General features: G+C 44.6%; 1 protein-coding gene across 4 annotated transcripts in view; it reads right to left on the bottom strand.

The window, feature by feature from the left end:
• Positions 1 to 14,639: 14,639 nt before the first annotated feature.
• LOC143927338 (ecto-ADP-ribosyltransferase 5-like) overlaps positions 14,640 to 26,507 on the bottom strand; it is a 126,348-nt gene continuing 114,480 nt past the window's right edge. For 3 of the 4 annotated variants that reach the window (XM_077451349.1, XM_077451348.1, XM_077451352.1), the window contains exon 5: positions 14,640 to 15,361. In XM_077451349.1, the coding sequence (XP_077307475.1) occupies positions 15,270 to 15,361 (92 nt within the window). In that variant the 3' untranslated portion in view covers positions 14,640 to 15,269. Of the gene's footprint in view, positions 15,362 to 19,186; positions 19,238 to 26,507 lie in introns of all 4 variants that reach the window. The other variant, XM_077451353.1, reaches the window with a different exon arrangement.

The raw sequence follows: 26,507 nt of genomic DNA, 5'->3' as shown, positions 1-26,507 counted from the left end.
CTCCCAAGAAGGTTGAATTTTTGGGCAATTTTAAAGTTTGTCATGTTTTGTATGTACTCGACGTAAAATCATCTTTTATACTTTAAGATTAAAAAAAGTGTTTTTTTCTTCCAAAAAAATGAGTTTGGAAAATCGCTGCACAAATAACGTGTGGGGGAAAAAAATGCAACACACACCATGTTAATCTTTAGGGCCTCTGCTTTAAAACAATATATAATGTTTGGGGGTTCAAAGTAGCTTTCAAGCAAACAAAATAATTTTTCATGTGCTGCTGCTCACTGCTGTCAGTGTCACTGTGAGAGTCAATTTCACGTGTGTGTGTGCCTATTCTAATTTCTTGCCCTCTCGAGTCCTGTCGCAAAAAGAAGGGGATTTGAGAGATATATTGCAGAATGTGGCCCCACATCCAGTAATATTTGAGCAAAAAAATGAAAAAAGAAGAAAGCAGACATTAACCACTTGCCACCCGCCCTATTGTAAAATGACGTCTTCAAAGTGGGTTTAAAATCCTGACTGGGCGTCATATGATGTCTTTCAGGATTCACCCCTATTGCGCGCTCCCGGGGTCGTGCACCACGGTGATCGAGGATGACGATTGTCCCTCTGACACAGCGCATCCCCGATCAGGGTAAACAGCCAATGAAATTGGCTGTTTACCATGTGATGGACTGTGTTCAATAACAGCCAGTCACATGTCAAAACAAATCGCGCATGCTCGCAATACGCGCCACCAGGGAGCTCGCAGCACGCCGATCGGAAATGGCGTGTGTCCCCTGGACACAGCGCATCCCCGATCAGGGTAAACAACCAATGAATTTGGTTGTTTACCCACGTGATCGCTGTGTCCAATCACAGCCGGTCACAAGTATAAACATTGTGGCGGTTTCCAGGGATCTCTCCTCTCTCCTCACACTGATCGTGAGGAGAGAGAAGGAGAGATCTGATCAGTGGGTCAAACACTTTTTTCATACATTTACTGTGTGCACAACACGAACCCCCCCTTACCAACAAAAAGAACCTGTCACAGCCCATCAGGACCTGTCGCAGCCCATCAGGATCTGTCGCAGCCCATCAGGATTTGTCGCAGCCCATCAGAATCCGTTGCAGGCCAGCAGGACCCGTCGCAGCCCATCTGGATCTGTCACAGCCCGCCATCAGCACCGCCATTGGTAACGTCATCAGCACAGCCACCACCATCAGCACCGCCATCGGTACCATCAGTACCACCAACAGTACCGCCATTGGTACCATCTGGATCTGACAGCCCATCTGTCACATAGGCCCGACATCACTACTGCCATCACACAGGCCATCAGTAACCTGTCAGTCCCATCACACAGGCCCGTCATAAGTGAGCTTTCAGTATCACCACCAGTTCCGTCACATAGCACACATGCCTGCCAAAACTACCACCATTATGTCTGAAAGAGTTTACACAGCTGAGGAGGCATGTAACATCCTTACCATGTCGAATGATGAGAGCAGCGGGGAGCTCTCATTATCCGATTCTGGTTCGGAATACGAGCCAGTGGAGGGTAGTGGATCGGAGTCCGAGTTAGCGGAGGAAACTCCCCCTCCTAAAAGAGTAAGGCGATCAGGACCTAGATCAGAACACCTGCCTACCACCAGCAGCGCCGGACCCCAAGAAGAGGAGCCCAGTACAAGTACTGGAATTGCACATCCAGCCCAAAGAATCTGAGCCCAGTCCTACCTTTCCGATGCCCTGGCAAACCCCTTATGGCTGCCTGCCAACTCAGGATACGCTACAATCCCCCCTTTCACTGCACAGCCAGGTGTGCAGCCCAACACTTCAAATTTTGCACAATTAGACTATTTCTATTTGTTTTTCCCAGAAGATTTTTTCAGTACATGGTGGACCAAACAAATCTCTATGCAGAGCAATTTATTGCTGCCAACCCCAGTTCGTCCTACGCCCTTATGTTCAATTGGCGACGTCTTACACTAGACGAATTCAAATTGTTTTTGGGCCTTACTTTTAATATGGGGCTTACAAAGAAAAACAAACAGCATGCCTACTGGTCCACCTACCCCATCCACCACATGCCCTTATATTTATCTGTTATGTCCAGGACACGCCACGATATGATTACACGTTTCCTACATTTCAATGACAACTCGCGGTGCCCTCCCCAAGATCATCCCAACCACGACAAATTATATAAGCTTCGCCCCCTAATAAATTCTTTTACCGAACGATTTTCTGAAGTCTTTATCCCCGGCCAAAATATTTGTGTAGACTAATCCCTTATCCACTTTACTGGCTGGCTGCTAGGGATGAGCTTCGTGTTCGAGTCGAACGTACGTTCGACTCGAACATTGGCTGTTCGTCCGTTCGGCGAAATCCGAACTCTTGGTCCGTTCGCGTCAAAATTCGTGTGGCGCGCACGGCCCACAATGCACTGCGATGGCGCAGTGCATTGCTGGCTCGTGATTGGCCAAGCATGCACTGTGACCCCGCATGCTTGGCCAATCGCAGCGCCAGCAGCGAGGAGAGCCATGATTGGCCACAGGCATCCTGCCTGTGGCCAATCATAGCTCAGGCTGTGTAGTGCACGCCCCACACTATATAAGGCCGCCTTTGAGGCGGCCTCGTGTAGTGTGTTGGCATCTGAAGCAGTGGGTGTTCTGTGTACCTTCAACACAGTTACACACCAATCGTTTTTGGCTGATTTCCTATCTTGCTCTTGTGTAGTGGTTATTGTCTGTGCCCTGACCACAGTATACACCACTATATTCACCTCACCTATATAGCTAGTGATCTAGCTTTAATAATAGAGCTTGCAGTCAGTAGTGTTAGGAGATAGTGCGTGCTGTCTGCGTGCTCTGTACCCAGTACATACCGCTATAATCCACCTACATAGCTGTTCTCTATTTGGGCCCAATTGTCATCTGCAGGAGTTATTGGAAGTTGTGTGTGCTTCCAGCACAGCACAGTATACATCTGTATATACCCCTTTAACTCTGCTGTTTTCTGGTTATTGTCTGCGTGCCCTGACCGCAGTATACACCGTGATATTCACCTCACCTATATAGCTAGTGGTCCATCTTTAATAATAGAGCTTGCAGTCAGTAGTGTCAGGAGATAGTGCGTGCTGTCTGCGTGCTCTGTACCCAGTACATACCGCTATAATCCACCTACATAGCTGTTCTCTATTTGGGCCCAATTGTCATCTGCAGGAGTTATTGGAAGTTGTGTGTGCTTCCAGCACAGCACAGTATACATCTGTATATACCCGTTTATCTCTGCTGTTCTATAAAAAAGGCATCTGCAGGAGTTAGTGGGTGTTGTGTGCCTCCAGCACAATATAAACTACCCAACTACTGTTTTACCCAACTCCCTTCAGGCCATTACCATGTCTGGAAGGCCAGCAAGGAGAGACAGACAGGCGCGAGCCGATAAAAGAGGGCAAGCAGGCTCTGTGTCTAGAGACAACAGTGCTGGTCGTGGACGCGGTGCATTGTCATCAGCACGTGGCCATGGGACATGCTTGTCCTTCTTTTCTGCAGCTGGACATGTTGAACTGCAACACGCCAACGACTTGGTAGAGTGGATGACCAAGCCCTCTTCATCCTCCTCATCCTCTCTCACCCATTCTCAGGGTAGTAGCAAAGCAGCTGCCAACGCATCGTCTTCCCTCCTCTCAATGTCATCATCAGTGACTCCTTCCCTAGACCCACCACGTCCTCCTGAGGAGTCTCCTGAACTCTTTGAGCACAGTGTTGGGTACATGCTCCAGGAGGATGCCCAGTGTTTGGTGGGCTCTGATGATGACACTCAGCTAGAGGAAGGCAGTAGCGTGAGCGCAGAGAGAGGGGATGCTCAAGAAGGACAGCAATCTGGCAGTCATGTTCCACAAGCTGCAGCATACTGCCAGGTTTGCTACAGCGATGAAGAGGGAGGGGATGATGAGGGCACTGACTCCACGTGGGTGCCTGGAAGGAGGGAGGAGGAGGAGGAGGCACATGTCCAACGAGGCAGGATGCCCTCTGGGGGCCAGCTTAGGGGCAGCACACCGACTGAATCACACTGCAGAGCTCCGCCTGCGCAGAGCGCTTCCTCTGCGTGTTATTCTAAAAGTTCTTTGGTGTGGGCCTTTTTTGAGACGAGTGCATCAGATCGCACCGCTGCTATTTGCAACATATGTCTCAAGCGTATCTCACGTGGCCAAAACATCAGCCGCTTGGGCACCACATGCTTGACCAGACATATGTTGACCTGCCATGCAGCTCGTTGGCAAGCGTACCTCAAAGACCCACACCAAAGAACAAAGCGGACCTCTCCTTGCTCCTCATCAGCTGGCATCTCCAACCCCACTAGACCTTCAGTCCTCTCTGAAACCTGCTCTGAGAGGAATGAAGGTGTAGAATTAGGTGTGTCACAGCCAAGTGCTTCCGGGAACTCTGCTAGTGGTACATCCACATCCGATTATAGCAGGCAAATGTCCCTGCCCCAGCTGCTGGACCGGCGGAAGAAGTTTACTCCCAGCCATCCACATGCCCAGCGGTTGAATGCTAGCTTGGCTAAATTGCTAGCACTTCAACTGCTGCCTTTTCAGTTGGTAGACTCGGCCCCCTTCCGTGAGTTTGTACAATGTGCGGTTCCTCAGTGGCAGGTCCCCAAACGCCACTTTTTCTCACGGAAGGCGATTCCGGCTCTCTACCGGCATGTGGAAGGCAATGTCCTTGCCTCGCTGGACAGGGCGGTCAGCGGTAAGGTGCATATTACCGCTGACTCATGGTCCAGCAGGCATGGACAGGGACGTTACCTGTCTTTCACGGCCCATTGGGTCACTCTTCTGGCTGCTGGGAAGGATGCAGGACAAGGTGCAGTAGTGTTGGAGGTTGTTCCGCCACCACGCCTCCAAAATGCTACTATTGGTTGTGACACACCTCTCTCCTCCACCCCCTCCTCTTCTTCTTCCTCCATGGCCTCTTCCAGTGCTCTGTCCTCAGAACCAGCGGTGCTCCGTAGGCGTTCCAGGGGCTACGCAAGTACGCAGGCAAAACGATGCCATGCCGTGCTTGCGCTGGTTTGTTTGGGGGACAGGAGCCACACTGGGGCGGATGTTTTGTCAGCTCTGCAGGGGCAGGCCGAGAGGTGGTTGACGCCACGCCAGCTTAAGCCAGGAATGGTGGTTTGCGACAATGGCACAATGGCACCAACCTCCTCTCCGCCCTCCGACAGGGACAACTGACCCATGTGCCCTGTGTAGCTCACGTCCTTAACCTGGTGGTGCAGCGGTTCTTGGGCAGGTACCCCGGCTTACATGATGTCCTGAAGCAGGCCAGGAAAGTCTGTGTGCATTTCCGCCGATCATTTAATGCCTGTGCTCGGCTGGCTGAGCTCCAAAAGGAGTTGAACCTGCCCAAGAACCGCCTTATATGTGACATGCCCACCAGATGGAACTCAACATTGGCCATGCTGCAGCGGCTGCACACGCAGCAGAGGGCCATCAATGAGTACCTGTGCGACTACGGCACCAGGACAGGGTCAGGGGAGCTTGGTTTTTTCTCACCAGTGGGGCATGATCAGGGATGCATGCACTGTCCTGTCACCGTTTGAGGAGGCCACAAGGATGGTGAGCAGTGACAGTGCATGCATCAGTGACACTGTACCTCTTGTCCACCTCTTGGAGCATACGCTGCGTGGAATAATGGACAGGGCACTTGAGGCAGAACAGAGGCAGGAAGAGGAGGACTTCCTTGCCTCTCAAGGCCCCCTTTATCCAGACAGTGTTCCTGCTGTGCCACCCATCACACAGGAAGAGGGTGAGGAGGAGGAAGAGGAGGAGGAGGATGATTGTGTCAGCATGGAGGTGGAGGCTGGCACTCAGCATCAGCATCAGCAGCAGCAGTCTTATAGGGATGATTTACAGTCCCAAGAAACACGTGGACTTGTACGTGGCTGGGAGGAGGTAGCTGCGGATCATGTTGTCCTTAGTGACCCAGAGGACTCCGGACCGAATGCCTCAGCTAACCTACGCTGCATGGCCTCCCTGATCCTGCAAAGCCTGCGGAAGGATCCTCGTATTCTTCGGATCAAGGAGAGGGACCATTACTGGCTGGCCACTCTCCTTGATCCACGGTACAAGGGTAAGGTTGCCGACCTTATCTTGCCATCGCAGAGGGAGCAGAGGATGAGACATCTCCGGGAGGCCTTGCAGAAAGCTCTGTGCAACGCGTTCCCAGAGACTGGGAGGTCACAAACTCCTGGTCCTGGACAACGTGTTGCTGAGGCATCAGTCAGAAGGAGCGGTGGAGAAGGTGGCCGTCTGACTGATGCTTTCAGACAATTTTTTAGTCCGCAGCCCCAAGGTATGATTGGTTCCAGCACCCATCGCCAGCGTCTAATTTACATGGTGCAGGAATACCTAGGGGCAAGGTCAGACTTGGACACCTTTCCCACCGAAAATCCTCTGGCTTACTGGGTCTTGAGGATGGATCACTGGCCAGAGCTTGCACAGTATGCAATTGAGCTACTGGCCTGTCCTGCATCCAGCGTTCTTTCGGAACGCACCTTCAGTGCTGCTGGTGGCTTTGTTACCGATCACAGGGTGCGGCTGTCCACCGAATCAGTTGATCGACTGACCTTCATCAAGATGAATCAGTCTTGGATCACCCACAGCTACCAAGCACCTGAAGCTGATGTAACCGAATAATTTTTTTTGAAATATCACATCCCTTCAAGACTGCCTATGCTGATGCTGAGTGACTGTCCTGTTATGTTGATTGTCTATCCTCTTCCTCCTCCGCTGATATGTTGGAAGAACATTTCTGGTTCTGGGTGATGCCATCAGCCCAATTTTTCTTCCCCTGTTTAACAGGGGCGTTTAAGTACAATTTTTGATGCAATGCTTTGCAGCAGGGCTAATTCCTGCAATAAAACAAAAGTATATGGGAGAGGTTGCAGTGTCGTGGCACCAGCACCAGTGCCTAAGGCCCAATTTTTCTGCCCCTGTTTAACAGGGACATGTAATTACAATTCTTGATATAATATTTCACAGGAGGGCCCCTTCCTGTGCCCACCCAGAGTAACGGTGAGGACTCATAGTGTTGTGGCACCAGCACCACAACCACCAAAGGTCAATTTTTCTACCACTGTTCAACAATGGCATGTAATTACAATTCTTGATATAATCGTTCACAGCAGGGCGCTCCAGCGCCCACCAAGAGTCACTTTGAGGGCTTACAATGTTGTGGCAAAACCAACACCTTGTTCCGCCATTTCTGCAGAGCATATAGGGCAGGCCCCTTTCAAACATCCAACTTACAAACATCTCCTACTTGCAAACGGAAGGAGACAACAGCAAGTGAGATGAAAAAAGATGGACGACAAAACAAATTATACAAGGGTGATAACCCTTCCCTATGTTTTCCAAAAAGCTTAAAAATAGTTTTTTTGACTTTTGACTGGAGCTACACTTTAAAAATGTACCAGTTGAAAATTACAAACAGATTCAACTTAACACAACAAACCTACGCAGTCCCTGTCTTGTTTGCACCGCCTGTATACTGCTGTTCTGAGTATATAGGGCCTGGGGGCCACACGCATTTCCTTTTTTTAATATGGGTACGGGGTTCCCCTTAATATGCGTACAAGACCCAAAGGGGCTGGTAATGGACAGGGAGGGCTACCCATGCCATTTTTCTCAATGATTTTCAACCATATTGCAGGAACCAGATATAACATTAAAACCGCAAGCAGCTTTAAATGACGTTATTTCCGTTAAATGTCATTTTGGGCAGGGACTGTTCTAAACACGGGAAACACGTGGCACTTCACAGGCATACTACAGACACCCCCCCCCCCCCCCCCCCGGCACCATATTTAACTGAATATTTCACTCTTTTTTCCACTTTAATCGTCATTAAAATCAGTGCTCCCGACAAAACTGCCATTTTTAAAAACATTTTAGGCATTGACCCATGTCCCCAAACCCTTTTTAGGACAGTATCTTGCATATTAACCATTAAAATTAGCACTTTTAATTTCGAACGTTCGAGTCCCATAGACTTCAATGGGGTTCTAACGTTCGTGCGAATTTGGGGTCCGTTCAAAAGTTCTGGTGCAAACCGAACCGGGGGGTATTTGGCTCATCCCTACAGAGCAGAAAGCCAACCACCAGAGCTATTTATAGGAATGTCTAGAGAAAATGTTATAGCTGGCTGGATAGAACATGGATACAGCCAATGTCCTTCAGTTTCTTCAGGAGGGGATAGACAAAGGACTAACTCCTAGCACTATTAAGGTTCAGGTAGCTGCCCTAAGTGTTTACCTCAGAGTCAAAAAAGCTCCATCTTGGGATCTAGCTGTTGTACTTAAAGCCTTCTTAGGGTCATCTTTTGAACTTTTATCAGAGGCCTCTCTAAGATTGATTACTTTCAAGACAGTACTTCTTGTGGCAATCACTTCAGCCCGTAGGGTTAGTGAGATACAAGCCTTTTCCATCAGAGAGCCATTCCTACAGATTTTAGAAGACAGAGTTGTTCTAAAGACAGATCCTGGTTTCTTACCAAAAGTGGCATCTAGTTTCCATCAGGTCACAGGATATTGTCCTCCCTTTGTTCTGCCAGAATGCATCAAATGAGAAAGAAGAACGATTTCATTTATTAGACGTAAGGCGGTGCATTTTAGAATATCTTAAGGTAACCAATCCATTCAGAATCTCCGATTCTCTTTTTGTTCTTTTTTCCGGTCAACGTAAGGGACAGAAAGCTTCAAAGGCCACCATATCTAGGTGGATTAGGCTAGCTATAACAGAGGGCAATATATCAATTATCAAAGATCCTCCTGGGGGTATTAGAGCCCATTCCACCAGAGCATTGGCAGCATCCTGGGCAGAAAATTAGATTTGGTGTGTATCTGCCACAGGGTGGTCCTGGGGATACATTACAAAAAAATGCACATGCCGCGTCCCGATAATTCACTTTTTTTAAAGACAGAACCTCAACAAAGATTGTTGACCATAATGGACTTTTTAGGCATAGATATAATATAATGAGAAAAAACAGAAGATGAGGGGAAAAAAGGGGGGAGTAGATAATTTTAAAACAATTGTTTTAAAATTATTTACTCCCCCCTTTTTCAGTTTTTTTCTCATTATATTATATCTATGCCTAAAAAGTCCATTATGGTCAACAATCTTTGTTGAGGTTCTGTCTTTAAAAAAATCCTGGGCAGAAAGACTTGGTGCCACCCCGGAGCAAATATGTAAAGCAGCCACATGGTCAAGCTTCTCCACCTTTACAAAGGCATTATCGACTGGACCTAATGTCCAGTCAGGATCAGGCTTTTTGGAGGAAAGTCCTCCAAGCCGTGGTCCCCCCTAATCTGGTGAGTACTTGGGGATCTTCTCAAGGTTAATCCTGGAAGACAACTGGGTAAAACCAGACTTAGTACTTACCGGTAACACCTTTTCCAGTGGTCTTCCAGGACAGCACGATCCCACCCTTTTTCTCTTATAATGTTGATGTAATAACGTTATTACTTGTTGTGGTTATATTGTTGTTTTTTACAGTTCCATCCTTCGGTTCTTGGTAAATGACTGGCCACGGACCTGAAGGACTGCCTTTTGAACTGTGGCAATGTGTTTCCTGGGTCGATGGGAGGGACTCCATCTCTCAAGGGCTGTCCTTGAAATCGGCTTCCAGAATCGCTTACCTTAGAGTCTGGAAGGCATATGTTTCTTGATGTGGATCCATATGTCAGTATGTCATAGGCAGGATTCATGATGTCCTGCATATGGGATCTGAAATGAAGCTGGCCTTGACTTCTATCAAGAGCCAGATCCCGGCCTTGTCTTTGTTTTTTCCTATGGCCTCTTGCTTCCCACTCTTGGTGCGTAGCTTATTCAGGGGGTAACATGGTTTATTCCCCCTATCAAGGCACATCTAAATCCTTGGGATTTAAAATTGGTCTTATCAGCTTTGTTGAATCAGCCGTTTTTCCTTGGTTCTTTGACAAGAAAGATAATCTTTTCTGGTTGCCATTTCTTCTGCTAGAAGAGTATCGGAACTAGCGGCTCTGTCTTGTAAAGAGCCATATTTCATCATGCATAAGGATGAGGTGATTTTATGTCCTCATCCTAAATTCCTACCAAATGTGGTAACAGGTTTTCATTTAAACCATGATATTATTCTTCCTTCTTCCCCCCAGAGCCTTAATCTAGGGAAAGAAGGCTACACTCCCTTCATGTAATAAGAGCGATCAGAGTCTATTTAAAGGTGACTGCTCAGGTTCGCAAAACACAGGATTTTGTTTGTACTGAAAGAGGGTCCAAAATGTGGACAGGCAGCGTCAAATTCCACAATTTTTCCAAATGTATTTGTCAAGTGATTGTTCAAGCTTCAGCTTAAAGAAGAAAATTCTTCCTTCTCATGTTAGAGCACACTCATCCAGGGCGATTAGTTCCTCTTGGGTGGTGCATCATCAGGCCTTGGTCTTCGGTTCATACGTTTATTAGATTTTATCACATCGACATTAAAGGTCATAAGGATATTGCCTTTGGGCACAGTATACTGCAGACTGCAGTATGAGTCCTTTGGCCTCCTGTTTTTTGTTGTGTCTCCCTCCCTTCAGTTGCCATTGCTATGGGGCATCCCACATAGTAATTACTATGGCTCTGTGTCCCCTGATGTAAGAATTTTTTTTTTTTATAACAGCTTACATGTAATATCCTTTTCTTTGATGTACATCAGGGGACACAGAGGTCCCTCCCTTCTTTGGGATACACTTGTTTTGCTTGGCTACAAAACTGAGGACTCCCAGTCATGGGATTGGTTATATAGGGAGTACACGCCTTAGGGGCGTGCCAGTGTCCAGCACCTGTCGGACCGATATAACCCACATAGTAATTACTATGGCTCTGTGTCCCCTGCTGTACATCAAAGAAAATGATTTTACAGGTAAGCTGTTATAAAAATCTTGTTTTATTTATATATATATATATATATATATATATATATATATATATATTCCCTAGTTTGTAGGCCCAAAAATTTTTGCAGAATGAAATTTGGCCTAAATTTATGAAGAAAGATTATTTACTTGCAAAGTTTTATAACAAAAACTAAGCAAAAAAAAAGCTTTTTTTTCAAGATTTTTGGTCTTTTTTCATTTATATAGCAAAAAAAATAAAAAATCCAATGATGATAAAATACCACCAAAATAAAGCTCTATTTGTGTGAAAAAAAATTATAAACATTTCATATGGGTACAGTGTTGTATGGCCGCCAATTGTCATTCAAAGTGCGACAGCGCTGAAAGCTGAAAATTGGCCAGGGCTGGAAGGGGGCCGAAAGTGTCCGGACTTGAAGTGGTTAACAAGTTCAGTTTTTGGATGTGCAAAACTTAGCTAGGTGCTGTTTGTCTGGAGGTGAAGATCTTCTATTACATTACATACTGTATAGTCTGCCTGGTGTCCTCTGTAGTACAATGGTTAGTGCTGTAAGCTATGCTGAATGAATTTGCAAGTTAAACCCTCAGCGATTCCAACATTAGCTCAAAACTTTAATGGGAACTTCTGGATATGGACCCCTTCTTCTTCTCATCAAGGAGTGACTAAAAAACAAATGGAGTGACTATATGAATTAATATGTTCAGCTGTCGGATGTGACATGAACACTCTTGGGTCATCATAGCATGTTCAGGCCAAAATAGAGAGCACTATAGACGACAAAAGCTTGCCCGATGTGCGTTCACCCAACTTCTGTCTGTTGGCGATATTAATATTTCTTTCTGAGCTGTGTGTCCCCCTGCTGACTTTGCAAACTTCCTATTATTCTCTCTGAGCTGTGTGTCTCTCAGCCAGGACCACACGTTCTCCCTTATTTCGAAGCTCTGTGTCTGTCGGCCACCTTCTTTCAAAGCTCCGTATCTCTAGGCCTGTCTAATAGCAGGATGTTTAGGGCTAGTTTACACTTGCTTCAAAACAAGGCTTCGGATACGCTTTGTTAAAGCTCTCTGATGCTAGTCAAAGCTCCTCTCACTAAATAAAATGGTTAGCTTTCAGTCCTGTTTACACCTTGCTTGTGCTTGGTGCAGCTTCCATGAGGCTGCGATGGGGGTTTGTTGGGCTTCGAGCAAGCTTTGCCATAGATATAGTTACATAGTTAGTAGTAAGGTTGAATAAAGACACCAGTCCATCCTGAGTGAGTGTCTACAATTGTCCCTATCCCTGTACATTGCACACTCACATCGGCCCCTACCCTCAAGAAGCCCACAATTCAAGGTCCCCATTCATATACTAGGTCCAATTTTTTTTTTTTACATGAGGCAAATTAACCGACCTGCATGTCTTTGGGAGGAAACCCACAAAGGCAGAACATGAAAACTCCAGGCAGGTAGTGTCATGGTTGGGATGCAAATCAGCAACCCTTTTTAATGCTAGGCAAGAGTGCTAACCACTACACCACTTTGCCAACATATATGGAGGCTTTGAAGACGCTTTGAAGCACAACTAAAGTGACATGGGGTATAATTTTTGAAGCAAAGCTGAAGCAGAAGCAAAGCAAAAGCAAGGTGTAAACAGGACTGTGAGCTAACCATTTTATTTAGTGAAAGGAGCTTTGACTGGCGTTCAGAGAGCTTTAACAAAGTGTGTTCGAAGCCTTGTTTTGAAGGAAGTGTAAACTGGTCCTTAATGTGTTTTGAAGCCAAAGCAATTGTAAATGAACCCTTTGAGATACGTGTTGTGGGGAGAAAGGGCCTTGGAATAAAATAACCAACATCATGAATGAATATTACTAGGGGAGTACAACGGGGGGGATCCATAGTGGAGAAGGATCTGGGGGTTTTGGTAGATCATAAGATCAATAATAGCATGCAATGCCAAGCTGCGGTTTCCAAAGCAAGCAAAGTCCTATCTTGTATAAGAGAGGGAGATATTTCATTTTGCCCCCCTGTACAAATCATTAGTAAGACCTCATCTGGAATATGCAGTTCAGTTTTGGGCACCAGTTTTCAAGAAAGGATATCAGGGAACTGGAGAAAGTGCAGAGAAGGGCGACCAAACTGATAAGAGGCATGGAGGAGTTCATCTATGAGTAAAGATTAGAGGAACTGAATTTATTCTCTCTTGAGAAGAGGAGAATAGGGGGGATATGATCAACATGTACAAATATATAAGGTGTCCATATAGTGAACTTGGTGTTGAGTTATTGACTTTAACCACTTCAGCCCCGGAAGATTTGGCTGCTCAATGACCAGAGCACTTTTTTTACAATTTGCCACTGTGCTGCTTTAACTGGTAATTGCACGATCATGCAATGTTGTACCCAAACAAAATTTGTGTTCTTTTTTTCCCCCACAAATAGAGCTTTCTTTTGATGGTATTTGATTGCCTCTGCGATTTTTTTTATTTTTTATTTTTGCAATATAAACGGAAAAAAGACCAAAAATTTAAAAAGAAAAACATATTTTCTACTTTTTGTTATAAAAAAAATCCAATAAACTCAATTTTAGTCATACATTGAGATCAAAATGTATTCAGCCACATGGTAAAAAAAAAAGTAAATGAGCGTATATTTATTGGTTTGCGCAAAAGTTATAGCGTCTACAAACTAGGGAACATTTTCTGGAATTTACGCAGCTTTTAGTTTATGACTACCTATCTCATTTCTTGAGGTGCTAAAATGGCAGGGCAGCACAAACCACCCCCAAATGACCCCATTTTGGAAAGTAGATATCCCAAGGAAGTTGCTGAGAGGCATGTTGAGCCAATGGAATATTTTATTTTTTTGCCACAAGTGATTGAAAAATGATAGAAAGTTGTCACTAAATGATATATTGCTCAAATATGCCACGGCATATGTGGAATTACACCCCAAAATACATTCTGCTGCTTCTCTTGAGTACGGGGATACCTCATGTGTGGGACTTTTTGGGAGTCTAGTCGCATACGGGGCCCCCGAAAACCAATCACGGCCTTCAGGATTTCAACGGAAAATGTTCGATGGGAGCTGTTTGTCAGAAATTCCGACCGTGTGTAGGCTCTATCTGACATTTTCCATCGGAATTTCCGACACACAGAATTTGAGATCTGGATCTCAAATTTTCCGACAACAAAATTCGTTGTCAGAAATTCCGATCGTGTGTACACAATTCCGAAGCACAAAGTTCAACGCATGCTCGGAATCAAGCAGAAGACCTGCACTGGCTATTGAACTTCAATTTTCTCGGGGTCAATTTTCTCGGCTCGTCGTACGTCATTGCATTCTTGACTTACGGAATTTCCGACAACATTGTGTGACCGTGTGTATGCAAGACAAGTTTGAGCCAACAACCGTCGGAAAAAATCCCATGGATTTTGTTGTCTGAATGTCCGATCGTGTGTACACAGCATAAGGGAGTAAATTTTTGTTTTCACTCCTCACTTCCTATCACAGTTTCGGAGGCCTTGAATTGATCAGCCAGCACAAATCCCCCCCCCCCCCCCCGCCAAATTACCCCATTTTGGAAAGTAGACACCCCAAGCTATTTGCTGAGAGGCATGTTGAGTATTTTGCAATAACTGCTCTTAGAAATTCCAGGCAACAATCGCTAGAGCACGTGTAGAGAGGACGTGGCTGCAAAGAGGCTGGAGCAAATCAGCAGTACTAAGATGTAACAGTGGATAAACTTGAGATGAGAACAGGATTTTATTAAAAAAATAAATGCAATTGCTTATGATACCAGGAGGAGCAAACTAAATGTCATCCAGTTATAGTTCACATTGTATTAAAAATGTATTAAAACACAGAATTGCTTAAGAAAAGCTGCTAAAATCACTTAAAAGAAAATGTACCTTTATATTGATTACCCATATTCCCATCACATATAATTAAAGCTGAACTCCAATAGGTAACACAATGTTATCCATCACACCACTTATGTATTTGCTGAAAAATCATTGAATGTACTTTTCACCAGTTGTAGATGTGGATGTGCTACACTCATCCAGAGAATCTCATGGAAGTACACAGGGCATGTGCAGTTCTTCTGTATGCTGTCCCTCCCCCCTTTCTTACAATTTCTGGCAATTCCAAACTGTCAAAATGACAGCCAAGTGTTGCTGTATAAATACAGAAGCTATTAGACTGCATGCCCATGGCTATGGAGGGGCTTTACAGCATGCATAGCGACATTCCTGGGAATAGCCTGTAGGCAAATCTGTCCTCAAAACAGTCATCATTCATATTATAAGTTTATTCAGTCCAAATTCATTTCTTCATCCGCACTGCATATCAAATCCGAATTCCAAAGTGTAATTTCAGCTAATCAGGCCAAATGATGTGAGGGCAATGCTAAACCCGACCAGCAGGGGCGCTGTGACTTCATTTTTGTTCTTTAGTGTTGCTGGGGCTGAAAGACAAAATGTATAACAAATAAAAAAAACAGAGAAATGGAAATCTACACAGACAGGGGCAGCGCGGCGATCAGTGGTGTGCCGTCTGTATCACTGATCACGGTAAATAGCCTATGACGTAGGCTCTTTACCATGTGATCACCTGTGTCCAATCACCACAGTGTAAACGGGAAATGCCAGTTATCGCCATTCCTCTCCTCGTACTAGGAATGCCATCTGTCCAGGATTCAGTCCAGGTTTTGATTCATGTGTCTGGGTTTCAGTCCCCCCTGAAACCCGTACACATTATTTAGACAAGAACAGGCCCTGACAGGACAGTGCAGCCCCCAACAGTGCCCACCAGTGCAGCCAATCAGTGCCTCCTCGTCAGTGCCAACTATCAGTGCCCACCAGTGTTGACAATCAGTGCCTACTATCAGCCTGGTTTCACATTTGTGCGAACACAGACATTGCATGTGATTCGCACCCGCAGTGTGTGGTGCGTGTGGTGCCGATCGCAGTTGTATGGCTGAACTCGCATTGGATTCACAGGAAAATAGTGCAGGGACTTTTTTTTTATCCCGCACTGGAATCCCATGGGTGTTCTCACCCATTCGATCCGATTCCTGTGCGAGTTCACAGTTCGCACTGCGATCTGTGAACTGATCTGGAGGTGTCATTACCATTGTATTAACACCCGTAGCGGTTCACAGAGGGCAGTGTGAACTGCCTGTGGGAGAGATGTGATCCAGGAACCGGCGCTTTAATCGCGCTGGTTCCCGTATCGCTACAGTGTGAACCTAGGCTCAGTGTCCATAAGGGCTGCATATCATTGCCCATCAGTGCCGCCTATCAGTGTTGCATATCAGTGCCTCCTCATCAGTGCCAACTCATCAGTGTCTGTCAGTGCAGCCTCATAGCAAACATCATTTGGGAGGCACAGTGGTGTAGTGGGTAGCACTCTCACCTAGCAGTAAAAAGGGTTGCTAGTTCAAATCCCAACCATGACACTACCTGCCTGGAGTTTGCATGTTTTGTGCCTGCGTGGGTTTCCTCTGGTTTCTTCCCACACTCCAAAGGCATGCTGGTAGTTAAATTGGCCCTAGTATATGAATGGGGACCTTGAGGGTAGGGACCGATGTGTGTAATGTACAGGGATAGGGACAATTATAGACACTCACTCAAGTTGAACTGGATGGACTGGTGTCTTTATTCAACCTTACTAACTATGTAACTATCAGTGAAAGAGAAAAATTATTTATTTAATACATTTTATAACAATATGACTATGAAAGAAAGGTTGAGACTTTGTATGAAACATGCAACTGAAACATGATACTGGACGGTGGGCATCTGACCAAAAGATTGTAGATTGTGAATGTGCATACTCCACGCTTCTGGTGCCATGCGCAACATGTCAGTACCATGGTGTCGTTGCACAGACTGTGTGGTAACAACGGTGTCTCTGTGTGTGGGGAACATGGCACCAATTACCGAACGGAAACTCGGCTCAGTTGACAGCGCCTCCCCTCCACCGCTCCGTCATCATGACGTTGGAGATCACCCTAGATTACACTAGAGTATATATACCCCCTCAGTTTTACATATTCCCCTTGTGGCTGTTGGCTCCCATGGACCTGTGATACTATCTTGGATTATAGGGGTTGGCTCAGAAGCACAAGGTAGCTTATGTTACAGTTTTTCACTATTTTCATATTTTGTCTTCACTTTTTAGATCTTTGCCCTTTTAATCGATAATCCATATGATTGGAATACTACCTTCACCTATTCACATCTTTTTTGCTATGGGATATTCCCATCCCATTACTTCCCCTTTCCTACCCATCCTTTGTGGTCATCTCAAGTTATTCCTTTTACCTTTTATATTAGCACATACACTTATTATAATTATTAATACATTCTATGTTACACCTATTTCAGATGACTCGTGACCAATCCACGACCTCCATTTGACTTTCCACGGGACACCCTACTCTCAGGGACATTTGTCTCCTGAGGGTTTATTTCAACACCCTATTTTGGGATATGCCGCCTCAGCTCCTGGGACTGATGACTTGTCCGGCCGCTGTGTGGCCCCCCACCGCCCTCAGCCAGACCCATAGGTGATCTGTAAGTTTGGGTGGATGTTTTGCGCCCCATATGTGTTTTGTACCTTTATTTCTCTCTATTCCTCCCCTACTCTCCTGTTATTCTAGACCCCTTATGCCGCGTACACATGACCGGACTTTTCTGGCAAACTAGGTCCGACGGTCTTCCCGACGGACTTTCAGCTGAGTTCCGACAGACTTCCGAATGAACAGACTTGCCCACACATGAACTGACTAAGTCTGTTCGAAAGTCAGTTCGTTTTGAATGTGATGACGTAAGATGGGACTAAAAAAGGAAGTTCAATAGCCAGTAGTCAAAAGCTTCTCTTGCGTTTCATTTATTCCGTCGGACCAGCAAACAGATGAACGGTTTTCCTGATAGGAATTGATTCCGTCGGACAGATTTGAAACATTCTATTTCTAGGTCCATCTGATTTTTTTCATGAAAAATGATCGGATTAGCCCACACATGATCGGAATGTCCGAAGGACTGATTCCATCGGACCTAGTCTGCCAAAAAGTCCAGTCGTGTGTACACGGCATTACCAATAGCTGAACCTTACTAATTTCAGACATAACCAGCATCTGCTCCTGATGAGTGTAGAGTTCCACAAAACGTATCAAGCCATTTTAATCCTTTCATGATATACACTATATGGGATTATTTCATCATTTGTACCTTGTTTTATTGTATGATGCTGTAATAATCATGATTTCTTATATACCTATCTTGTGATATATGGACTAACGTGCCTGACTTTTTATAATGTTATTACCATTTAATACCATGCTTTAAGCTACAAATGTATTATATACCAAATAAATATTATTCCTATGTATATATTGTCCTGTGTTGCTGTGACATTGAGATCCAGTATGTACAGTCACAATCTACAATCTTTTGGTCAGACACCCACCATTCAGTATCACGTTTCAGTTGCATGTTTCATATAAAGTCAGAACCTTTCTTTCATAGTCATATTGATAACCAGGGATGGAGGCATTGGACCTACTTTCCAGTGCATCATGTAAAGTCCCAAACCCCCTATTCCTCCTCTCCCTTTTATTTCTAAATTTTATAACAGAAACTAAGAAAAACTGTTTTTGTTTATTTTATTTTTTTTTCTATTTTTGGTTTGTCTTTGTTTGTTTCACAAAAACAAACAAACAAAAAAAACAGTGGTGATTAATTACCGCCAAAAGAAAGTTCTATCTGTCTCAAAAAAATTATAAAAATTTCATATGGGTGCAGCGCTGCATGACCGCGCAATTGTTATTCAAAGTGTCACAGCACCAAAAGCTGAACATTGGCCTGGGCAGGAAGGAGGTGAAAGTACCCGGTAGACAAGTGGTTAAAATCAGCCTTTATGGGATTGGTGGTCATTTTGAATGGCCCGGGTATAATACAGGGGTGTTACTAGAACTCTACAAGACCTGGAGCACATTTTGGGCACCCGAACTGGAACAGTGATGTTACACACACCCAGCGAACATTGGGTGTTGGCCAAAACTGAACAGAAAACTGGCTTAAAGGAGCACGGCTTATTAAATCCAACCTTTGTGAACGAAAAGAGTCTTTGATTGCTGTGCCTTAAGAAATATAGGTAGAAATAGAGGTAGAGATATGAACACAACACATCAGCATTATCGTTTTAAAAAATGAAACGCTACCATTGCATGTGATTTTACGTGCAATGAAAATAAACAGAAAGCTAACTCTTTGTGGGAGCCTACCTTAAAGAAGACCTTCATTAAAATAGTCAGGGACTGATTAGCAACCAGCAACTGTTGAGACAATGAACACTTTGGTCAGAAATGTGTAATGTACAATATAGTGTTTATAGTGCAGGTAGTGTTGCCACCTGTCCAGGATTCACCCAGACAGTTTGGGTTTGGAATCATGTGTCCGGGTTTCAGACTGCCTGAAATCCAGACACATTATTTAGACTGGACTATGGCTTCACAGCAGGACTGCTGGTTGAGGTTGTCTCAGCTGAGAGTGTCTGTTACACTCTTTCACAATGCCCAAAGCCAGCACTAACAATCCCCCTCCCAAACACACAGACAGGAGAGGAGAGAGGACTTGATCTGCACCTCTTCCTCCTGGCCCTACCCCTCTGTGTCTGCCCACACTCCAATTCCAAGCGCTGTGCCTCAGAAAAGGAAAGTTGGGGCCGCAAATTTGAAGTCCGGTAGCCTCAGGTACATCTGGATGAGAGGTGCTGACTGCCGAGGGGTGAGTGAGCTCACAATCCATCCCCGTCTTTGACTGAAGTCTCCCCCCTTCTCTCTTCTGCATCTAAGTACACTTGGGAAAATCAGGGTTTTCAGAGCACCCCTTATATCAGAGTTCCCCTTTTACACCAGAGGCCACAGTGTTTCCCCTTCAATCAGAGTCTTCTCCATACATCAGTGTTCCCCCTTAAATCAGGGTTCTCAGAGCATCCCTTATGGTAGAGGCCCCAGAGTTCTCCCTTACATCAGAGTCTGCAGAGTCCCCCCTTACAGTGAAAAGGAACTCTGCGAGTTCAGATGAAAAAGGGGAACTCTGTGGACTCTGATGTAATGGGGGACTCTTGTTATTAACGTCATATGATTAGAAATGTTATTTAATAGCAAAATATAGGTATAATTTATACTATAAAAAAAATTGCAGTGTGCCGCTAAAGTGTTTGGGTTTGATTTGAAGAAAAGGTGGAAACCCTAATGCCCCATACACACGATGAGATTATCGGACGAATGATCGTCCGTTTTTTATTGCATGCTAATCTCAGATCGAATCTGATGAGTTTACTAAAGTCACGAAAATTCCCGCACGACAGAAAAAAAATTTGGAAGTGATGTCATGTGTTGTAATGCATTTGTATTGCATTTTCGAACGATAGCTGTACTGATTAAACGAAAATCGTACGATCTGGCATCGTACGAAAAAAATTTCCGTGCATGTCCGATAGAATAATATCGGATGAACTGTCCGAATCGGCTCTCGAAAGCTCTGTACTAACGATCCGATTATCGTACGATCGCTTCGAAAGCGGTATTTTCCGTACGATTTTCGGATCATGTGTACGGGGCATTAGTGCGGGAGTCTGTTAACCACTTGCCGACTGTAGGATGTCTATGGACATCATTGATTTGCAGTGGTTATACTGGCACCTACTGGCATCATCCAGGTATGAAAATTCCCTCTAATGCAGAAGTGATCCAGGTGGCTGAACAGCCACCCGACCACTTCTGCAGGTGGCAGAAGGGGGTCCCACCCCCCTCCCACTGTCGCCTTTCCCGGGCTCTGCCATCTCGATTGGTGGAGATTGCTGCATAGAACAGTAAGCCCTTGTACACAAGGTCCGGAAGTGGTGTTGCATACACACGGTCGGACAAAGTTGTCGGAAAATCCAATTGTACATAACGTGATGACGTTATTTCGTTACAACGGGACTATGTTCAGGCTAGTAGCCAATAGCTTTGGTCTAGGAATTTGATTTGAGCATGCATGGCACCTTGTCCGTTGGAGCAGGCTACACATGATCGGAGTATGTCCGATCGGAGCATTTTGTCGGAAAATATTTCCGGCAAGTTGGAAAAGTTGTCCAACGGAAACAGTCCGATGCAGACCACACAGTCGGAATATCCGACAAAACGCTCCGATCGGAAACATTCCGAGTGAATCTCCGACCGTGTGTACAAGGGCTGAGAGAGAGGAACATGCTCCTTTGTTTACCTGGCCATTAACAGCCAGGAAATTAGCTGATCAGACCGATCTGTGTTTGACTGGCTGCATTGGAAGCCAGAGGAGAGATTGGGGGGTCTAATAGACCTCAGATTTCTCCATAAAGAGGACCTGTCATCAGTGGCGTAACTAGAACCTTCAGGGCCCCGATGCAAGAAACCATGAAGGGCCCCCCCGAACCCCAGCCAGGGCCCTTCCCTCCGAGTCCGGCGGTGGAACTCCAGGGCGTGATCACAGGTATGACCTTTGTGAGCCCTGTAGTTCCACCACTGGTATCAGCAGTTTTTTTTTTTTTTACATTTTTAGGTGCCCCATTGGGGGACTGTCCCTAGGCAGGATTGGGTCCCCGCCCCTAGAAGAGATGAGGTCCTTTTCTCCAGGGCAGATGAAGTTACTGCCCCCAGGTGAGAAGGGGTCCCTGTCCCCAGGGGAGGTGGGGGTCCCTGTCCCCACGTGAGAAGGGGGTATGTAATAGTGTGTCCTAGCTGCCTATGCTGCTGCCGGCCATATGTAGAGGGGGCTGCATGGGCCCCCTGCATCACAGGGCCCGGTTGCAGTCACGACTGCTGCACCCCCTATAGTTACGCCCCTGCCTGTCATGGTCCATGCTGTCACAAGGGATTTTGTTCATCCCTTGTGATAGCAATAACGTTAGTACTAAAAAAAGTGTAAACAAACAAAAAAAAAATTGTATAAAACAAATAATAGAACAAATGAAAGCACCCCCATCCCCACTGTGCTTACGCACAAATGAGAACGCATACATAACTCCCACATGCATATGTAAACGGTGATCACACCACACATGTGAGTTATTGTCACGAACGTCAGAGTGAGAGCAATAATTCTATAATTCTACCACCAGACCTCCTGTGCCGCGCTATACTATACAATCCAAGTGTTCAAAATGTATGTGCAAAAATGCATATGCATACCTCCCAACTTTCTGAGATGGGAAGGAGTGACACCTATTAGCAAAAGTATGTAGGCATAGGACACACCCCCCCCTTAAAGGAGAATTGTACCAAAAACAAAATGACCACATGTGCTTTTTTTACCACTATTATTATTCCTTTATACTTTTTTTTTTTAATTTACAATTGCAGCAATTTAGAAATTGGATGCAAGATTAGGACTGGAAAACACTTTCTTAGAAGATAAGTTGTGCAGTTTATATACAACTGTATAGATCAGACCAAAATGAGGGACAAATGAGGAGGAATGAGGGACAGAGGGACATTTCTCCAAATAAGGGACAGTCCCTTCACATCAGGGACAGTTGGGAGCTATGCATATGCAGTGTTCCAAATCCTATTCTATGTAATCAAACAATACTGTGTATCATCAAAAAAAAAAACTGTAAAAAATTTCAAACACAACACATCGAATGTACAAAAATCTACGCCTTATAAACAGTATATTTATATACCAAAATGTGAAATACAATTTATATTATTAATATTAAATAAATAAGTGCAGTTCATGAAGTGCACTAAGGTGAACAATAAAGTGTCAACAATGTCCTTATGTAGCGGACCCATTGGATTTGAGTAAAAAACAAGAGGAGAGCTTCCGACGGGCGCAGTACTTTTATTCTTTTGCCACAAAGGTGTGCAGTAGGGTTGAACACCACAGAGGTTAATATTTTTAACGTCTTAAACACCTTAAGCACCGTGAAAACTGTAAAATGACATACAATACATTTGTTTACAGAGATCACAAAAAGGGGACTTACAACAGAAATACAAATGTGGAGTTCTTTTATCTACACACATTATATAAATTAAGATTAAACATCTAAGGGAACATGACTATATGTTCAAATATTTGGATTGTCTACAGCATATCTTTTAACTAACAGCATGGACTCAATTTATGCCTAAAAACATATATACTTTTATAGACAATGCTTCTTTACTGCATACCTTGCTCCGCTTACCAAGGGGTGCAACTTTAAACTAGGGATGCACCGATACCATTTTTTTTACAATGAGTACGAGTACCGATACTTTTATTTTAGTACTCACCGATACCAACTGCCCATACCTACCGCAACTGTTTTGTTTTCACTTCAGCTGTCAGCAATGGTACAAAGCATTAAAAAGTTATTTACAGATGCGCTTTTTCGATGTGAAATGTGTAAATATATGTTAATAAATATATATATATATATATATATATATATATATATATATATATATATATATATATATATATATATACACATGGAAAAATATTCACTAATAAAGCAAACAAAAAAAAAGTTTTCACTGTTTATGGTTTATAAAATAGATGTGAACAAAAAAAAAAAAGAAGCGGGAAAATAATAATTAAATGGAGGAGAATAGGGAGTTAATTAAGGCGGATTAGCATAAATTAAGGGTTAATAAGGGGTTAAACAGATGAACATTTGTTCATCCCTTTGATCTGCAGATGAAGAAACAGAAAGAGACAAAAAGAAAAAATGTTTCTTTTAATTTTAGTGTTTCAGCGGCTGAGCAATGTTGTTAATAAATATTTCCGGCTGCTTTTTTTTGACAGGTCCAATTATCGGATTTCTTTAACACTTTAGCTGTCAACAGGGGAGGCTCACTGACAGCTCAAAGAACCGAACCTGAAAGTATCAGTATCAGTATACATGTGCAAATACTCAGTATCAGCAAAGATACCGATACTTGCAGTGGTGGGACAAGGCCATCCAAAGCCCAGGGCAAACCTGTCAAATTGTGCCGCCCCACCCCTCCCCACACAAAAAAAAAAAATATTGCCACTCTACGATATTACTTTTATAGCACAAACCCCGCAAATCCCTCCTTCTAGCACAAATACGCTTCTCCCATCCCTCTTCCCAACACAAATCCCCCCAAATCACCACTCCTAGCAAACCTCCCAAATTCGCCCTCCTAGAACAATTCTTACCCCCTGACGCCCCCCCCCCCCCCCCGATTCAATTTCGTAACACAAATCCCCCTCCCCCCAGCCTCCTTGTGGTGCCTCCCTATCTCACATGATACCACAGTGCCCAGGGCAGCCCCCCCTTCTGCCCACCCCTTGTCCCGGCCCTGGATACTAGTATTGGTGCAACCCTACTTTAAACTTTAGAAAACTTCAACAAACAATCGCCTTACCAAGAGGCACTGCTGGCTTGCTTGCCTTTGAATGCTGAATCAATAAGAACCTCCTTTCTCCAAAACTAGAGGAAGGAGGAAGTGTCTGATGATTAAATAGTTCCCAGATCCTCAAGCCAGGGTCCGGGTTAATGGCCACCTTCCGTTTGTTCAATGGGGCGAGGCAGGGATGTCCCCTTTTTCATTCATTCATTCCTAAACAAATTGCGTTTGAACCCCGATATTCATGGGATATTGGTTCATGGCTCGTCCTATAAGGTAGTGGCCTTTGCCAATGATCTTTTGCTATTTTTATCCCAGTTGCATATTTCCCTCCCAAATCTACTTAATGAACTGGAATCATTTAACAATTTGTCCAACCAAAAGATCAACTATTCCAAATTCCAAGCTTTAAATCTCTCCCTCTCTAATGATGAAGTTGAGGAATGCCAGGCCAATTACGCTTTTCAGTGGAACCAAGAAGCCTTAACTTATCTAGGCATTAAAATCCCCTCTAAATTCTCTGATCTCTACGCAGAAACCATTTAAATGTACTAGAGGGTAGAGATGGCCTTGCGGTTCGCCTGGTGGTTGGTTCGCGGCAAACTTTACTCATTCGTGATTCGCCAAACCGGCGGACCTCTGGCGCTGTTCACAGCGGACATGTTTTTTTCCATTGTGAAGAACTTTGACCCATGACACATCCATCATGGGGTACAGGACAGCCAATTGAGACATTTCAGCACATGGTCATACCCCCTACCTTTTAAATAGACCTGATCTGGCGGCCATTTTACATTCCGTCTTTTGTCAGTGTAGGGAAAGGACGCTGTGTGGAGCAGGGACAGTCAATCTAATCACTATCTAGCTATTACTATTAGGTCCAAAAAAGTCCTTTTAAGGACTGTTATAGGTGTACAGTATATAGGGTTGTAATACACTTTTAATATACTTTCTTTCAAATATAGAAAGCATATTACAGTGCACTGTAGTGCTGATCGATTCTGCAGATGTCTGTTCTCAGTGTAGGTAGGGATAGAGTTTGCTGTTTGGAGCAGGGACAGTCTGTCTGTAATCACTAGCTATTGCTATTAGGTCCACAAAAGTCCTTTTAAGGACTGGTATAGGTGTACAGTATATAGGGTTGGAATACACGTATAATATACTTTCAAATATAGAAAGCATATTATAGTGCACTGCATGCAATGTTGTTGACTGATTCTGCAGCTGTCGTTTCTCAGTGTAGGGAGGAACAGTTTGGTGTTTGGAGCAGGGACAGTCTGCAATTCACTAGCTACTAGCTAGCTACTATTAGGTCCACAAAGATCCTTTTAAGGACTGGTATAGGTGTACTATTTGGTGTGCAGTATATAGGGGTGTAATACACGTATAAAATACATTCAAATATAGAAAGCATAGTATAGTGCATTTACACTGTGCAGCATTGTGACTGCTGAGCGGTTCTGCAGCGATACTACAAAGAGTGACAAACGCAATTAGAAAAAAGTATTATAACTGGTGTGATAGACCAGTGGCCCCCCAAAATGACAGATTGAAGCGGGGTGTTATATACCTTCTTTCACATATACTGCACTTCTCTAGAGACTTTTGTCACAGGGTCATTTAAAAAATGACAGGCAGAGGAAGAGGCAGGCCCTTCCGCAGGGGTGGTAGGGTTAGGGCAGGAGCAACAGGCTTGAGTCAAAGTGGCAAATTGCAGAAGGTGCGTTTGATTACGTCAAAGGACACACCAGATTTTGGTTGAGTGGCTCACTCAGCCTTACTCTTCTGCACCCTCCTCATCCTTTTGATCTGCACCCTCTTCACTCTCTGCTGTGTGCACCCCAAAGACACTACCACCACCACCATATACCCTCCACTTGAGTCACAGGAATTATTTTACGATCCATCACAAGACATTGCTGATGCGCAGCCATTCTTGGCATTGGAAAAGGAGGTAGCAACAACCCCCACTCAGTAGTCTGATGACAGTACCCAGATCAGCCCAAGGAGGTTGGTCCCCGGTGTTGCTGCCTACTCCGAGATCTCTAATTATAGCGGTGAGGAAGGTGACGTCGATGATGACGTGTCTAGTGATGTCACGTGGGTGCCCACAAAAGAGGAAGAGGAGGGGAGTTCAGAGGGAGATATGGACCAGCAGATAGGGAGGAGAAGCAGGCGGAACTTAGATTGCACAGGAGGGACAAAGCAGACTGCT

Source organism: Lithobates pipiens, unplaced genomic scaffold, assembly GCF_037356315.1.
Source record: "Lithobates pipiens isolate NorthernLeopardFrog02 unplaced genomic scaffold, aLitPip1_a1.2 Scaffold_23, whole genome shotgun sequence".
NCBI lineage: Eukaryota > Metazoa > Chordata > Amphibia > Anura > Ranidae > Lithobates > Lithobates pipiens.
The sequence above is the reverse complement of the archived record's forward strand: the minus strand, read 5'-3'. Positions and strand labels throughout refer to the sequence as shown.